The 16,845-nt window shown below is 48.0% G+C and overlaps 1 protein-coding gene across 2 annotated transcripts in view; it reads left to right on the top strand.

The window, feature by feature from the left end:
- ANKS1A (ankyrin repeat and sterile alpha motif domain containing 1A) overlaps positions 1-10,651 on the top strand; it is a 153,594-nt gene extending 142,943 nt beyond the window's left edge. The window contains exons 4-12 of one of the 2 annotated variants that reach the window (XM_024200221.3): positions 32-139; positions 3,467-3,631; positions 4,321-4,446; positions 5,000-5,071; positions 5,533-5,619; positions 6,610-6,747; positions 8,715-8,885; positions 9,446-9,544; positions 10,307-10,651. In XM_024200221.3, the coding sequence (XP_024055989.2) occupies positions 32-139; positions 3,467-3,631; positions 4,321-4,446; positions 5,000-5,071; positions 5,533-5,619; positions 6,610-6,747; positions 8,715-8,885; positions 9,446-9,544; positions 10,307-10,426 (1,086 nt within the window). In that variant the 3' untranslated portion in view covers positions 10,427-10,651. The remainder of the gene's footprint in view (positions 1-31; positions 140-3,466; positions 3,632-4,320; positions 4,447-4,999; positions 5,072-5,532; positions 5,620-6,609; positions 6,748-8,714; positions 8,886-9,445; positions 9,545-10,306) is intronic. The other variant, XM_029913340.1, reaches the window with a different exon arrangement.
- The last annotated feature ends 6,194 nt before the right edge of the window (positions 10,652-16,845 follow it).

Consider the following 16,845-nt stretch of genomic DNA (forward strand, 5'->3'; position numbering starts at 1 on the left):
GAACTGAGCTAACCTTCCCCTTTGGCTCCAGGTGCTGAAGGTGAATTTGCTTGGCCATCGGAAGCGAATCATTGCCTCCTTGGCGGACAGACCGTACGAGGAGCCACCCCAGAAACCACCGCGGTTCTCACAGCTGAGGGTGAGTCATTGTTTGTTTGTGTTGCTGGCTGCCCGATTGATACATCTGCATGGAGCACTGTCAGCCACTGCCAGGATGTTTTCTTCTGTGCTGGCTCGCCTCTTTCTTTTTAAGAAACTAAAATCAAGTCTGCCTCAGAAATAATCTCCTTTTTGATGAACAACTGAGACCTCTGGGGATCTGAGACCGGGGGAATGTGCTCACTGAGAACTCAGGTGTTACAAAAGATTTCCAGATGGGAATCTGGGCACAGATGGGAAAGCGAGAACATGCTCGCCCTTTCTCTCTGAGCCTCATTCTCTCTCGAAAGCACTTGAATTTCTCCAAGGAGAGTTAGTTAAAAGGTGCCACAAAAATAACCTTCCTCTGTGGCAATATTTTATAAGTTAACTTGTTTGAAATATTTACTGTGGGTAGTAAATTTCCAGAGTGGTTTCAGAGACGTGCATCAGTTTTTTGGTTTTTTTAAAAAGAAGTAGGTTTCCAACCTAGACACTTTAACCTTCATTATAAAAAGCAAAATGCCTTGATGTGAACTGTGACCCACTGGAGATGCTCAGACAAGGGCTGGATGTTCCTTCTAGCTCTCAAATGTCAATTGAATTGCCTTCTGAATTTTTTTCCACTGGTTACTTTGGGGAAAAAATTGGAGCTTGCGGTTGGGGGTTGGGAGCAGCACCTCTGGCTTTGTGTATGGGGAGAGAGTGCATTTAAGCTAAGCACTACTCCTCCAAGTGGGTATGTGTAGCAATACCTGGAATACTTCACATGCTGTGCTGTTCATGCAGATTCCATGCCGAAGACTGGCTGTAAGCAGGGTTGTAGCCGTTCGCATCTGGTTGAACTTGGTTGCTTTTTAAGGTCTGGAGAAATAAGTACAAGCTTGGAAGAGCTGATGGAGTTCAAACAGGAGCTCTGGTTAAGGCAAACATCACAACCAGTGCATTTTTAATCAGAAGCACCAGTACATCCGCAGCATCGGCTCTGTCACTGGGACACACTTGGGGCAATGAGAACTTCCCCTCCATCCCACTTCCGTGCAGTGTTTGTAGCAGTTAATTCTAACAGCACTTCCAGATGAATGGCCCATGCAAAGCTTGCTGCTCTAGGGTCCAAGACAGTGAGGCAGCTGGGCTGCACTGCCTCTCTAAATGGCCTGACAGCCGCAGCAGAGGCCTGAGGGGGGCTTGTAGCAGTAGTGTCCCTAATACATGTGTGTGGCTGAGGAGGGGGGTGAGGAGCTAGAGGCACCCTGTCCGAGGGGCATGGCCAGGAAAGGGCAGCAGTTCTGGCATCTGACTGGGGTTTGGTACCAGTTATGCTTTCTAGACACATGTGAGTTTTGGCCTTGTGTGTAGAGGGCTTGGCATGTTGGGTAGACTCGCAGCTTCTGCCTTCCCAAGGTGTCCGTAGCAATACATGCCAGTGGTCACAAGCTCAGGACCTCAATGCTTTCTTAGAACACTTCTTCTAAACACCAAATAGGGAGGCCTCCTGTGTCCTGGATCCTTTCCACTCCGGGTCACTGGTTCTATTCCAGCCCAGGTTGGTGCCCTCTGATGGCTGTTTGGTCTGGGTGAAATTTGCTTGGGTCTCAGTCCAGTTCCTCATGGACAGTGTCCATAGCACAAAACCCTCCATCACACTTGGCACTAGAGGGCCTTCAGTGCTCCTAGGTCAAGAACTGAGCATGAGGTTGACTTCCCTCTCCTCTGACCCCTTCCCTCCCCCAGAGCTGGTTCCTTCAGCCTGGGGATGTAATACGTGGTGGGGAGGAGGGGTGTAGCTCTGTCTTGTCATTTCAACCTGTACTTGCTTGGATACAGAGAGGACTCTGGTCCCCATGGCGCTGAATCCTGCACCTTCCGCTAGCGTTGAATCGCAGACTTTGTAGATAGCAAATGCCCAGATGGGAAGCAGCCAGCTGAGAATCCAAGGTTCTCTGAAACATCCTCTTGAGACGGACAGGACTGAAGGAATAGAAGGAAGTGCCTTGGCACAGTGTCAGCTGATTGAAATGCTGGGTAGGGAGGCAGTAGAAGAGAATGGGGCCATTTGTAACATTTCCTGATGCTACAGCTGCCGAGTTCCTAAAGCCCAATTCTGGCATTGCAGAACGGAAGGATGTCAATGGAAAATTAAGTGAGGGTGTTGAATGGAACTAATGCGCGTTGCAGCTGTGAGCTCCCACAAGCACCAGCTTGAGTTCCCTGCATTGTCTTCTGGGCCCTGGATCAGCACGTACCAGGGCAACTCTCTCTCTTCCCCGCAATTATAGCCAGCCGTTGTAAGGCATTCGGATTGATCTCTTATCACTGTGCTATCTAGGGCCTCAGTCTTTGGGTTGGTAAATTCTATGATGCCACTTGAAATGCATCATTTTTTTGTGCTTTGACCCAAGGCTGATCCTGGCCAAAAGTCAGTCCACGGATGTCTGCCTTCTAGTGAGAATAAACACACACTAAAGGTGGCAAAGTGTCCGATGCTGCAGCAGTGAGGCCATGTCAGAACTTAAGCGATTGTGGGGTGAGGCTGAGGAGAGAACCTGTCTGGTGACCCGATGCCTTTCACAGAAGACAGCAAAGGAAATTGTCCTAGGGGAGAGCAGACCCGGGACAGAAGTCACAGGTCCCATTAACTCTAGGGTCTTGCACGCCCTTTGTGCAGGCATTGGCAAGGTAGGTTTGCAGTGCCAGACTTCTCCCCTGGAACGGAAGGGCTGCCCACATCCCAGCTGAATATCCTTTTGTGGCTTTAGTCTGGAATTCAAAGCTGGTTTGCATCCCCAGTCTCTGCACAACACCCTGGACAGCCGCCAGAAGTCGGCCACCTTTTAGGCCATCCTTGACTTTAAATCAACAGTCTTAGTGGTGGCTGGGGAAGTGCCATGCCTACATAGGTGAGTTAAGGAACTGTCTAGTGGTTTGGTATCAAAATCAATTAACTGCCCATTCCCACAATATGTCCCTGGTGTACCCCTGAGATGGCTGGACTCTGGCTTACAGCACCTGTGAGATTTCCCATGTTCCTTAGGGCAGAGCCAGGCCAATGCATCACAAAGGAGACTTCTGCAGGGAAGACCCTGTGTTAGCTGCCTCCGTTGTACTGCTTTTCCTCTTCCAAACCACAGGTGGCTTTAGGAGGGGGTTAGTCAAACCAGCAACACTCCCAGCTCTGGCCTCCATGCTCTTCGTTGGCAAAGTTGGTCCCAGAAGGAGACGTGCTCTTTAAAAACACAAAGCGACCGCCGTAGCTAGCAGGCAGGGATTGTGGAATGTGCCCCCTCAGGCCAGTTGTCTTTAGATCTGTGTCTGTCTCTGCCTCCAGTGCCAGGATCTGATGTCCCAGACTTCCTCACCGCTGAGCCAGACTGACTCCTACACGGGGAGGTCTGCGGAGCTCTTGCTGCCTTCGGGGGATACTGGGAAGAGGCGACATGACAGTGGCCATGATGCTGCTTCTCAACCCAGAGCCGACAGATACAAAGCACAGGTCAGAGCGAGCTTGTTTCCTGTGGGTTCCTCTGCACGGGAGCCTGCGTAGCTCCCCGGCGGTGTGGCTGGGAGACAAACCTGTGTGTCCCAGATAGGGTTAGTGAAGCGCACTCTGACTGCTAGATGAAGGGTGCTCAGAGTGTGAAGGGGACGCAGCGTGGCCTGGTGATTAGAGTGGAACACCTGGGTTCTGTTCCTGGCTCTGCACTGACCTGCTCTGTGACCCTGGGCAAGTCACTTCCCCACTCTGGGCGTCATCTCCCATCTGTAAAGTGGGGACATGACCACCCCGTGAAGTCCCGTACACGTAGGACCTGCTTTTCCTGGGGTGCATTTTCCCTTGTGCTCTGATGTCTGGGGGACCCTGGGAGCTATTATATGAGAGCAGCTGGCTGGGGTTGGGAGGATGAGATCAGTGATGCGCACGCTGGCTGTCCTACGCCCTCTGAAGAATTCCCCTAGTTTGGTTGGTTGATGCTCTTGCTGGGCTGTCAGCACTGAGAATCGAACCTGAGCTGAGCAGGGAACGGCCACTGGGCTCTTCCACCTTCGTAAGTTGCCATATCACTGTGCCTGTTTGAAGCACGTTGATGTTGGTTAGACGCTGTCTGACGCGTGCTGCGTGCGTCAGAGCTAGATGTCTGGTTGAGTCCTCTGAGGCTTTTACGCTTGTGCTTGTCCCCTCAGGAGGAGCATCGTGAGTCCAGACTGACTCTCAGGCCCCCAAGTCTCGCTGCGCCATATGCGCCTGTCCAGAATTGGCAACACCAGCCTGAGAAGCTCATCTTCGAGTCCTGCGGGTATGAGGCCAACGTAAGTGGATTTCAGCTCCTTGCGTCCAGGAGGCCTCTAGAGTTTGTGCTCAGTTCTCAGCTTGCAGGAAGGTTACGCTCACCCTCACTGGGATTCTGCAGCCCCTTTTCCCCCATGGCACTTGTAGTGAGGATCCTTTCTGCCAACTCAGTGGAGTGTGCACTCTGCTCCTGGGGGAGCCTGGCTCAGTCACTGGTCTCCATCCCTGGCCTTAGCTAGGACGGCTGTGCAGAGCCCTGGGCTCAGTCCCTTGGAGGGAGCGGGCGCTAGCCATTGGTCTACGGTCGTGACTGGCTCTGGGAGGAGTCCAGACAAGTCGGCTTTGCTGGGAGGCTGGGGACTACAACCAGAATACTGCTGGAGGGTGTAAAGAAGGGGAGCGAGAGGATCCCCCAGGCCTGCATGTGACCCTTTCTCCCTTGAGGGTGATGGGGAAAGTGATTTTTCAGCAGTTTGCTCTATGTTGCTTTGGGGGCAGGAGTGGCCTTTGAGTCTTCCAAGCTCAGTGAAGCCAATTAACAGCAGCATCCTTTCCTCTCCTTGTTTCCAATAGTATCTGGGCTCCATGTTAATCAAAGACCTGCGAGGGACGGAGTCGACGCAGGATGCCTGTGCAAAGATGAGGGTAGGTGGGTGGCGGCCAGGAGAAGCATGGATGGTGTGGAGCGTGCAGCTTGTGGTGACCGAGGGTGCACATGGAGTTTCCCTCTGTGCAGGGCTGAAGCGGCTGCTCAGGAGGAAGGCCGGCCTGGTGTGTGGAAATGGTGCCATTGGCACGGCTGGTGAAAGCCTTGGAGTGTAATTTTTGTTCCTCTCAGGCTGCACATCATCAAATTGTCCCTCCCCCCTTCAGATTTCAAACACTGGGCAAGAGGGGCCTTTGCTGCACAAGGTGCACGGGTCCCTCTTCCGGCCTGGAGCACTATGCAAAAATTCATGCCGAGAGCTCCACACGCTCCTATGACTGTCACTGTGCTGGCTACTCAGATCCCTCCCAGTAATACCCCAAATGAGAGCTGTGGAGTCCCACTGAAGGAGGAAGTGTTTAATTTGTACCTGTTCATCTCTGTGTTCTTATTTCTGCAGAAATCCACGGAGCATATGAAGAAGATCCCAACCATAATATTATCCATCACTTACAAAGGGGTGAAGTTCATAGATGCTTCTAACAAGGTATGCTTAGAATGCCCTCAGCGTAGCGTTCAGATGGGACAGCACGTGCCCCCTTCTCCTCACTCATCTGCTGTATGTGGCTTCAAGTCCTATCAGCTGACTAGACAGCCACAAATATGAGTACGCTCTGGCTAGCCCTGTGGAGTCAGCCTGGCCAAGGGAGAATCCGCCTCTTGCTTCAGTAGTCTGTAAACTGAGATTAAGTCCAGCCTATTGCATGGGGATGTTTTGAGGCACTAACTATCAGTGCTGGACTCTGAAACACTTTTACCGGAAGGTGCTGCAGAAGAACACAGCATTACTGGTGCAGGAGGATCTAACAGTTTTTGCTAGCGCTCCCTGCTGGCTGACCACTTGTATGGCTGCACAACCTGGGAATACTGCTTTCCCCCTCTGAGAGGTGCTCTTACATATCTCCTTAGACTAAGAATATACCATATCCTTTTTTTCTGTGCTTTCTGGGGCTAGCTGTGAGCTACTCCCCGAGAAACCAAACCACCTCTCTAATTCCTCCCTTTGACTCCAACAAGATGTGGGACTAGGACTGGGACAGCTAGGGCCTCCCTCACTCCCAGCATCTCCCATCTGTCTGTTTGCCCTTTGTCTGCAATATGCTGCTCTGTTTGTCAAATGTCTTCAGATCACTGTAGTAGTAACACATGGTGAAAACCCTGAGTTGATTTAAAAATGGCCCTAGGCAATGTCCTGCTGTGATGGGAAGCATCAACTGTTCCCGTGTCAACCTTTCTGTTAGAATGGACAGAAGTAGAATAACCTTCCTACAAGCGCTAAGATCACTTGGAAAGGACAGCCAGGACCTCCCCTCAATTTGTACCTGAATTCCCTCATCACCCCCTCTTACATGCGTTCAGCTAGGTGCTTTGCTGAGCTTGGATAGGGTGGCTGTTGTTCCCTAGGAGGAGATAGTGTGGGACAATCCAGCTATCTATATATCCCACAAAATTGGCTGCCTGTGTTTAACTCTGGTAGAATGTTATCGCCGAGCATGAAATCCGGAACATCTCCTGTGCGGCCCAGGACCCTGAAGATCTCTGCACGTTCGCCTATATCACCAAGGACCTGCAGACCAGCCACCACTACTGCCATGTCTTCAGCACCGTCGATGTGGTGAGTGGCACATGTGCATGAAAGGGTTCTTGCCCTGCCTTGTGTCCCAAAGTGCTGCACAAGCCATCCATAGGCGGCAGACGCCTCTGCGAGCGGAGGGCACTGACCAGCTTGCTGCACAACAGGGGCGCAGCGGGAATTTCCCTTGTGCACTGGTAGATAATCCATGTATGATTCGTGTTCTGCTGCCAGAGATGACAGCGGAGGGTGTCATATTAAAGCTCTTCACAGAGAAATTGGAGAAAGGAAAAAAACATGGGCTCCTAGCCCATCCTTTGGGGCAAGATTGTTCCCTCCAGTGATTCTCCAGGGACTCGGGCCTTGTCTACACACACACATTCCTTTAACTATACCAATACAGCCCCTAGCGCGGCCGCAGCTACATGGGCATTAGGGTGCCTAATGCTGGTATTGCTTATTCCCCTTCCCATATGGATATCAGCTGTCTTGTATAAGAGTCTTTATGCCAGTGTAACAGCATCCTCGCTAGGGGGATTTTACCATGACTATTTCAGAAGAAAAGTCACCCCCTTTCCTCACCACAATAGGTGTAGTGACACACACCTGTGTGTAGGCCATGCCTGGGTCTGTCCAGTTTAAATGACCCGGACCACTGTTTTTTTTGCCACATACCTTGGGAGGCTTCCCAAGTCTGACAGTGGCCTTAAATGTGCTCTTTTCACCACTTCTCTACTGAGAATCTTATCAGTCATCTCCAGCAAATTCACTCTACCCAGTACAGGCTGTGGCGTCAGATCCTATCAATGCAGCTAACCCTTCAATAAGCAATTGCAGTGGTGGAACACATGGGCGTACGGACAACAGCAAAAGGATTGTTACTTTCCAGTTCACTGCATACTGCCGTTGCTGTCTCCTACTGTCTTGCTTGCCCTGTACATAGTAGTAATGTCCCATAACCCGTATCAACCCCACCAACTCTCCTGTTGTGTGTAAGTGGGACTGGTCGTTTACCAGTTGACCGCTGTGTGTAGCTTGTAATCTGCATTTCAATCTGAGAGAGGTCAGCGTCTGCAGCATAATTTACTTCACGCTGAGCCCCACCCAGGAGTGAAGTGTATCACGCTAGCCCAGTAATAGAAAAATGTCTTTAAACATTTATTTGGCCTGCCTAATAAGGAAGTCACCAGTGGCGTATTTTAATTTGGAATAACCGTGGTGCATTTCAGGTTCGTTATATCTGTGTTCAGTGTTCTATTGGCCAGGCTTAGATGGAAACCATAAAAAAAAAAAAAATGCCAATCCAATTCTAGTGCTTCTCTGCCTGTTTCTGCACCAAAATAATCCTCTCTTCCTTTCACAGCTCTATTGACAATAAAAACATTTGTCTGGCTTCATTATTGAAGTCTCCAGTGCAGACTAAAATGGAGAAGGGGTTTTTGCTCCCAGGGAATGTGCTGTGAACAAAACCCTGATAAGTTCTCAATTACATACGGTGTAACTGGCTGATTTAAGAGCCTTTTAACATGTGGTGCAGGGCGGAGCATGTTATCACATAGCTCATTTGTATTCTCAAGCATGTTCCCTGTGCGAAATGTGTGAGGCTTTCTCCTTTCAGCGTGAAATACTGTTGAAGGGAAAATAATGGTCTTGGAGATAGTTCTGCATGCCAGTGGGGGCAAACCTGTGGTGTGCAGGCTCCGAATTCTGCTCAGCGTCAACCCTACAGGCATGCGGGGAGGCAAAGCCAGCTGATGCAGAATAGCTATTGCAACAGATAATACAGGGTTTGCAACTGTGGACCAAAGATGAATGGGACCATCTGTGGAGTCCAAAGGCCCAACTCAGCCTCCACTCAGCAGCTGGCCTTCCTGTGGATGGTGCTTGTTCTAGGCCCTGCTTGGAAGCTCTGTCACCAAGGGAAGCTTTTCTATTTGCCACTACTGCATGGATTTTCTTAGCGAGCATAGTGTGGTGCTCTGAAACTGTTCCCTGTGGTTTCTCCAAAGAACCTGACGTATGAAATCATCCTGACATTGGGACAAGCGTTTGAAGTCGCCTATCAGCTGGCCCTCCAAGCCCAAAAATCAAAACCCACCGGTGCTTCGGCAGCGGAAATGATAGAAACGAAATCTTCCAAACCGGTGCCTAAACCCAGAGTCGGCGTGAGGAAATCCGCAGTACGTATGCTTGGGGCAGTTGGCTTCAGATTTGTGGCTTCTTGATTGTATTTTGCATGGTGTGAGCACAATAGATAGTGGAGTGACACCCCCTCCCCCTCCCGTGCAATACGCTTTAGATTTCCCTGTCTGCTTTTCTGCCCAATAAGATTATTATGCGTTGGCGGGAACCCTAGTGCACACAAGGCTCCAGGAGCTTTATTCTGTAGTTCTGTGCTGAGTACACAGCATGGCAGTAGATGTTGTTTTATGACTGCTGGCTCGTTGCTTTCTCTCGAGGTCCCACCGGTGGAACTGTAGCAGCACTAGCAATGGTGGGAGATCTATTTGGGGCAGAGGGGACGAATTTAGTGTGGGCAATACCCCAGCCGTACACAACCCAGAGAAGAACTGACAATAGGGCTGGGCACCTAACTTGTATCCTGCAGCATTGAGAGAGCCGTTAATGCAACCAGGAGATGAGGCTGGTCTGGAGCGTACTTGACAGAGTATTGGGGATGGTTGTTGCCTTCCTTTAACGTCACCTTTTTGTCTGTGTTTTGCTTGCTCCCGTTGCCCAGGTGCCGCTCCCTCCCGATAGTCGCTGTTGTTACTGTCACACCTGTACTACACACCGTCCCTCCTATCTGCCGCTGCAGTCTGTTAGTCAAGGAGCTAAGGTCTCTACCCTTCTTGCTGTCTTGTTTCGTGATGAACAATCCTGAGCTTCCTTAGCTATGAGCAGGCGACCCAGCTCTCTTGAAAGCCTCCCTCCTGCTTTCCCATGTCTTTGCTGTGGCCCTGTCTCTTGCTTCATTGCTTTTTGTGTTTGTTCCCTTCTTGCCTATTCTCTTGTTCCTCAGGTGTGGGCACAGATGAGCTTCAGTGATGAGCTGATCATATTTATCCCGAGTGCTGAGAACTCTCGCTGCCCTTTAGTGCCCCACTAACACAGAACATGCTGCTTCTGAGCCCATTAACATCAGTATCACATTTGAAGATCAGGAGGCTGAGGGAAGGAAGAGCTGTCCTTTGGCCAGGAGAGCAAATCAGATAAAAGGAGAAATCTACCTGCAGGGAGCTGGGTCCCCACCCTGGAGGATCATCTGTGTAGCTCTGATGCTTTCCTGTTACTTGTGAAACTAGGCAGGCTGGCCCAGTCAATAATAGACTTAGATGGGCCCAAGCCACAAAGAACTCTGAGTGGATTGGCTCAGGGCCTGGGGTAGTATAGTACAGATGTTTCTGATTTTAGCCTGAAGACCTGGCCAAATCCCATCAGGGTTCCTCGCCAGTCTCAGCGTAGGAGCTGCTTCCCTCCGTTTTGTTTGTAGAGGTGTGTCCCTCATCGCTGAATGCTTTTTGAATGTCCCCAGCTCTGGCCTGACTCTCCAGGTGAGCAAGTTGCCTAATGTACTATCTTTCCCTCCACTGTTTTCCAGCTGGAGCCATCTGAAGTGGACCAAGACTCCCAGTCTCATGCCAGTGTCTCCTGGGTTGTTGAACCCAAACAGGATTCTAAGAGGACCCTCAGCACTAAGTATGAGACCACTATCTTCTAAAAAAGCAACCCTGTGTCCACCTAGTCTAACCGTGCCTTTGCGATCGATCTGTCTGCTGTTCTAAACTCCCTCTCCCTCCAGCTGCTGGCCCTGAGCTCCACCTCTAGGGGCTACGCCACCAGAGGCAGCAGCACTAGAATACTGTAGACTAAACAGCTTTTGTATCTGATCACTACTGAACACTGTGAATTCTCCTTACTCGGAAACAAGGGTAACATGCGGAGAGAGTGAGGTGGGAGATGCAGAGGGTTGGAAGCTGCGAGAGTCTGAGATGTGGATCCGGGAAGCCGCCTGCCATTTCACGTTTCACCCCTTGCTGCGGCACTGTGAATCTCTGGGGGCGATGTGACGCTCCCCAGGCCTTTTTATATTTAACATTCTTATCCTTGGACTGCTGTAGACCTCTTGTCTCCGAGGTGTGCACACTCACTCGTTCTAGATTCTGTACTGAGCCACGGCTGTATGCTGTTTCAGTGAACTGTTACTCCTCTTTTTACCTGTCATCTGAACCAACACTAACCAATGTGATGCTGTCTGCAAATAACCCATTCACTAGATTTCCTCGCATGGATCCTTCACGTAATCTCTCCCTCACCCCCCCCCCCCCGAAGTTCAGTGTTGCAAACCTGATTGCACAGCTAATGTGAGAGCTGGTCTGGGCCGCTTGCACGGCGGTGGCTCTCACTGTGCACATTGACCCTTCTTAGAGATCAGGGTTGGTATATATAGGAAACGCCCGGCAGCGGCTTCTCAGCTGCCTCACTGAAGTCAATTGTGTGTGTTTCATCCTGTCTTGTCGGATTTGATGCAGGGCCCCTCTGTTCAAACCGACCAAACTGCTTGTGAGCTACCAGCTTGGTTCTCCCTTTTAGAACTATAAATGGGTTAAGCTTTTAAAGGCACATGAAATTAATCCTGAACTGGGTGCAGGGCGGGGACTGGACTATTTGATGTCTGACCAAAGCAGACTGAGGAGCTGGGAACTTTGTTCTGTTCAGCAGGTTTCCTGCATGTTAACTTTGATCCCATTTCTCCCCTGGGCAGGAAGAAAGTACAAGTCTTCTACAGATCTCAAGGCTATTAAATGCTGTGCAATGAGGGCTATAGAGATCTTGAAACATCTGCCACTTTTCCATTCCTTGGCAATGGGATTACCCTTAGGGATGGCCCTAGGTGCCTGGGAACCCTAAGTGCAGACACCTCCCCCTTTCCCTTCACCTCATTTCCTTGTCTGCAAAGTTTCTGACCCCATGGTTGGCTAGATAGATCTGTCTGCGGCTGCTACTTTAGTTCCTAAATGTGACTCAGACCCCTTACAACTGAAATCACAGAGCACGTGCTGCTGTGCAGGCCAGAGCAGAGCTGGGACCTTGTTTGGAGGATGGACTCTGTGCCATAAAGCAGTTTGTTAGCCAGTGAACATGGTGATACAAATACAGTAGAACTTCAGAGTTATGAGCACCAGGATTATGAACTGACCGGTCAACCACACACCTCATTTGGAACTGGAAATATGTAATCAGGCAGCAGCAGAGACACACAAAAAAGTAACTACAGCACAGTAGTGTGTTAAACGTAAACTACTAAAAAAAATGAAGGGAAAGTTTAAAAACAATTGACAAGGTAAGGAAACTTTCGGTGCTTGTTTCATTTAAATGACGATGGTTAAAAGCAGCATTTTTCTTCTGCACAGTAAAGTTTCAAAGCTGTGTTAAGTCAATGTTCAGTTGTAAACTTTTGAAAGAACAACCAGAACATTTTGTTCAGCGTTAAACATTTCAGAGCTGCAAACAACCTCCTTTCCTGAGGTGTGCGTAACTCTGAGGTTCTACTCTAATCTCCTGAGGTGCCCTGGTGAATTCCTGACTGGGCTGTGCTTATGGCCAGCCCTGATTAAAGTGGGCAAAATGTATAAGGCTCATTGATAGCATGAAACTGAGGAGGAAGGATGGTCCAGTGATTAAACAGAATGGGGAGTCGGAACTGCTGGTTCTGTCACTGACTTGCTGTGTGACCATGTCACTTAACCTCAGTTTCCCCATTTATCAAATGGGGATAATATCTCCCTCCCTCACAGAGGTGATGTGAGGCTTAATCAGTTTGCAAAGCAATTTGAGAGCCTCTAAGGAAAGGCACTGTGTAACTTGCCCGTAGTAGTAGTCCTATGACAACAACCCACTATGCTCAGCTTCACTCTCTTCTGCCACATGAAATACCAGTCTCACAAGGTGGGAGGTTGCACCTTGGATTCTGACCAGCGTTTTAAAGTCAGACTGAAAACAGCCTGTTCCTTTCTATGGAAGCACCTGGCTGTGTGGGACAGTAGGGTTAGTACACCAGCCATTCAGCTATCTCACTGGACAAAGATCACAAATGTGTTTGAGCCTAGTCTAGTTCCAAGCATACCAACATCATTTATTTTGCACCATTAGCAGAATTTGCTCATAGGAGAATCAGCAGTGGGAGAGCTGCAGGTGACAATCATGGTGTGGTAGGAAGAGAGCTGGGAAGGAAGCTGGACAGCTACTACTCACACTGTCCTTGCCTCTGCCTAGTGATGGTCTGTCATCAAGTTTAAAACCCCCATCTTCTTCTTCTCCTCCTTCCCAAATGTCCATCTCTAGAAACTCCCCATGTGTCCACACTGGCTCTTGAATCTTAAGCAAACCCCATTTACTGATGCAACCTGGATTGTCCAGAGCAGGAACTATGGGTATAAGAGTTTTCTTCAAATGTCATAATCTCTGCAGCAACCAACCAACCACCCCAAATGTAGTAATTCAGCCTGGGTCCTCACTCATTGTGTATTAGAACTAATAAGGATTGCTTTTTAGTGGGCTATTGATTTTGCATCAGTCTTTTCTCTCCCCTTTTCCCCTCCAGCTCAGTAATTGTACTAGAATCTTGTGTTTCAAAATCTTTATCTAGCTCCTTCCTAGGAGTGAGTCTGACCTCCCAGCCCTCAGGGCCATGGCCTAACAGGGCAAACAGAGTTCAAAAACAACAACCTGGTTAGTAAGTATCCAAGTAAGGAGGGTAGGGGGATATTTTGTAAAGCACAAAGAAGAGAAACCCAGTCTTGTACTGGATTTAACATGTCATGCAGCCCTGGCAAATTATTACAGATGCATAGACAATAGAAATACTACTGCGAATGCCCAGAACACTGCAGTGTTACTGTTAACTGTAGTGGTTTGGGCACTTGCAGTAGAATACGGTGGTATTTTTACAGGCAGCTGCAGTCGCAGATGAGTATTGTTTGGCAAGCTGTGAACGGGGCTCTGAAACCTCTTTTCACACAGTTCAATCAGGAATGCAAGTGGTGGCGTGCTTTTATTTCTAAGAGTTTACCATCAGTTACAGCTACCCACATACAGACCCGATTTTCAGAGGGGCGGAGCCCTTGCAACTGCCAGTGTTGCCAGTGGGTTCTCTGCGCCTCTAAAAAGGGGTCAGTTGTGCATGTGCCTTTTTAGTGCTGACCTCTGAACCTAGGTGGGATCACAGCAGACCTGTCTGAACAGAGGGCTTGTGCTGTGCACCTGTAACTCTCACCAATTTGTGGCTCTATTATTTCTCACTACTTGGTCATACACCCTTCTCCCCCCCCCCCCCCCCCCCCCCCCCCAAGCATTGGTATGAATGTGACTCATGAAATTATTCATTGCATTTTTTCCTTTCTGTTAACGTTGTCCCCTGTTCTGTTTGCCTCTGGGAAGCTGATATGCAGGCAGCTGTGTGCTACCATGGAAATGTAGTAACGGGGCAGAGACCTAAGAAGCAGTGGTACCCCAAAAGGATGAAGATCTCCACCCGGCACTGGTGTCTGCCTCTTTGAATATATTCATGACTGCTGAGTAAGGGCTTCCAAAGCCATGGGGGGGAAAGGGATCCCAGCAACCAGCTGACAAAAGCAGCTACGCATTTCTAGCAAAGGAGATTTGAGACTTCTGAGCTCAAGGGAGTGATACCATATTTTCTAGTCTGTTGCAACAAATGTTTTTGTTTTTTTTAAAGAGGTTTTTTTTCTTTTACGTGCAACGATACGAAACAAATCCACAACTTAAATGTAGCATGTTGCAATTTTTTTGGGTGGAACAGACATTAGTAAATAAGATTCCACAGTACTGTCCTGTCCTACAAAGAGTATGGTAAAAAGTCTTAGCAATGGCGCTAGTATGTGTATGTCTAATGGTACTTTAATTCGCCTCAGTTCCTGGTGAGCAGTAGAAAACAATTCCAAGATTTTGGTAATAGGTGTTTATTCCAAGTTATGAAACTCAGCTGCATGGGTTTTCATACACTTTTCTTTAAAGCCACTCCAAGCCTAAGTGGGAGATGGATATAACTTAAGGAAAACTGTGTCTGCAAAGGAGTTATAATCCTAGTGATTATTGCTGGATATCACCCATGGTACGAAGCCTGCTTTCACTACAGAGAACTGTTGCATTGCAATACTTGATGTTTTTATGGTAGGGAGGACACAATCAGATCTCTTTCCCTTAGTTTATCACACTGAATAACTGGAGAGTTTGGTCCTTTCTATACCCTCTCTTGCATCTGCCATGTTTTTTAAATGCAGTTACGAGCTAGCGGGTTGAGTTTTTAAAGTCTGATTGTGATTTAGCACTTCTTTGATACTAGCTCATTAGTGAATTACCATTAGTGTAACAGTATTTCAGAATATGAACAAACAAGGAGTTATATTCTGGGCATTACACTGAAACAGTCCATACTTGATAATTCTAATCAATCTAAGGATGGCTGGTCCCAAGCAGTCTCTCATTCTTAAACAGAACACAATCTTGAAGGTGCTTTTGTAATTATGCTTCATTTAAACTACCAGAGTATTTAATGGTGGCTTTGGCTGTGACAGTTGTGTGAACTGATGTTTTCCAGTGCCCTGACCATCAGGACCTTGTTGGAAGGAGAGATGGTAAAATGGGCATGACTTGGTTCTTGAAATGTAAAAACAGGGCATGCCATGCCATGGCTGTGATCTCAGGCAGGTGTGATGGTTTGGTAGTGCCCTGCTGCTTATTAGAATTTTGTGTCCTAACTATTTGTTTTTAACTCCAGTTGCTGCTGTATCTGTCAGGATTTAATTTAGTTTCATTCCAGTTGATGGTGAGCGCTGAGAGAAACAAACAATCCCCAGGGCCTAGACCTGTCAATGATTAGTGGGCAGAAAACAACAAACTGTTTTTAAAAATTAGTGAATTTAGGAAACTTAACATTCCTCCTTATACCCATGTTGCAGTTTATACTGATGTAAGTGTAAATATTCGGCGTGTTGGCAGAGACTGAACCCCTGCTTTGGAGAGGGATAGCTCTCTGTTGGATGCATGAGCTTTTGAGGTTGGCTGGCAGTAAAAGTGATGATGAAGACTCCAGTCTTGCTGTTGTCTCCAGTGACCCAGCAACCCCCTTTGCAGTTCTCTTGCTAGATGTTTGTTTTCTCCTAGACATAGAATACGTATTGCTGAGGAGCGAAGCTTTGGCGGCGTATGTTTTAGCGTGGTACTTGCCTGGTAGGGCTCTCTTCCTGGGCCCCAGCCTCTATTTTCAGGAGTTCAAGAGGCTCCCAGTCTTAGTACTTTGCCATTTGTACACTGTTCAGCCTCTTGTGTTCCTACAGGGATTCACAGTATCTGGAGGAAAGTGTCCTAGATTGAAAAATTAATGACATTCAGCAACAGCAAAGTGCTGAGTTAGTTCTGGTACCAACCTGTGATCCACTTCCTTCCCTTTTTCAAAGGATAGACTGTATTCTAGAGCACCTTCCATTTGTATCTGGTATGCGTCCAAGCTGAGAACTCTAGACAGACACTAAGGTTAATAGCTGAATTGTCTCTTTAAAATGAGGGTGCAATCATTTTATGTATTCAGATTAAAGCTGCTGTATCCTATTTTATTCTGTACCTATTAAAAAAAAATGGTAATCTCCCATTTCTTGATCTGTAAAACTGATGTGGGCTCAGCTACATTAACACTCCCTCATTCCAGAGTTCAGATATCTATCAGCAGGAATTTCAGTGGTTTTCCTTATGCTTACATCAGTTGAGTGCAGTAGGATTTTTCATTTTATAACAAGCTCTGTTTGCCATTCCAAGCTCTCTTTTAGATCCTACATTGACATATTTAGAGGTACCTGTACAACCAGAAGCAAATGTGATGCTCTTGAAATGGGAGAGCTAACTCAAATTTTTTTTGTCTTTTGAAAAATAACCTGAGATTTTCCCCAACAGGGCAGAGAACAGTCAACTTCAGTTTGCAATGTAGACCTTTTTGCTAATTGTGATGTATGGCAGTGGGACTGATTTGTAATAAAAATGTTATTTAATCTGTCTCTGTATTTTGATACTTGAATTTTCTTTTTTCCTGTATATACAATTGTTAATCTGTTCGAATTTTTGTCT

Source organism: Terrapene carolina, unplaced genomic scaffold (genome assembly GCF_002925995.2).
Source record: "Terrapene carolina triunguis isolate 2854851 unplaced genomic scaffold, T_m_triunguis-2.0 Scaffold604, whole genome shotgun sequence".
Lineage (NCBI taxonomy): Eukaryota > Metazoa > Chordata > Testudines > Emydidae > Terrapene > Terrapene triunguis.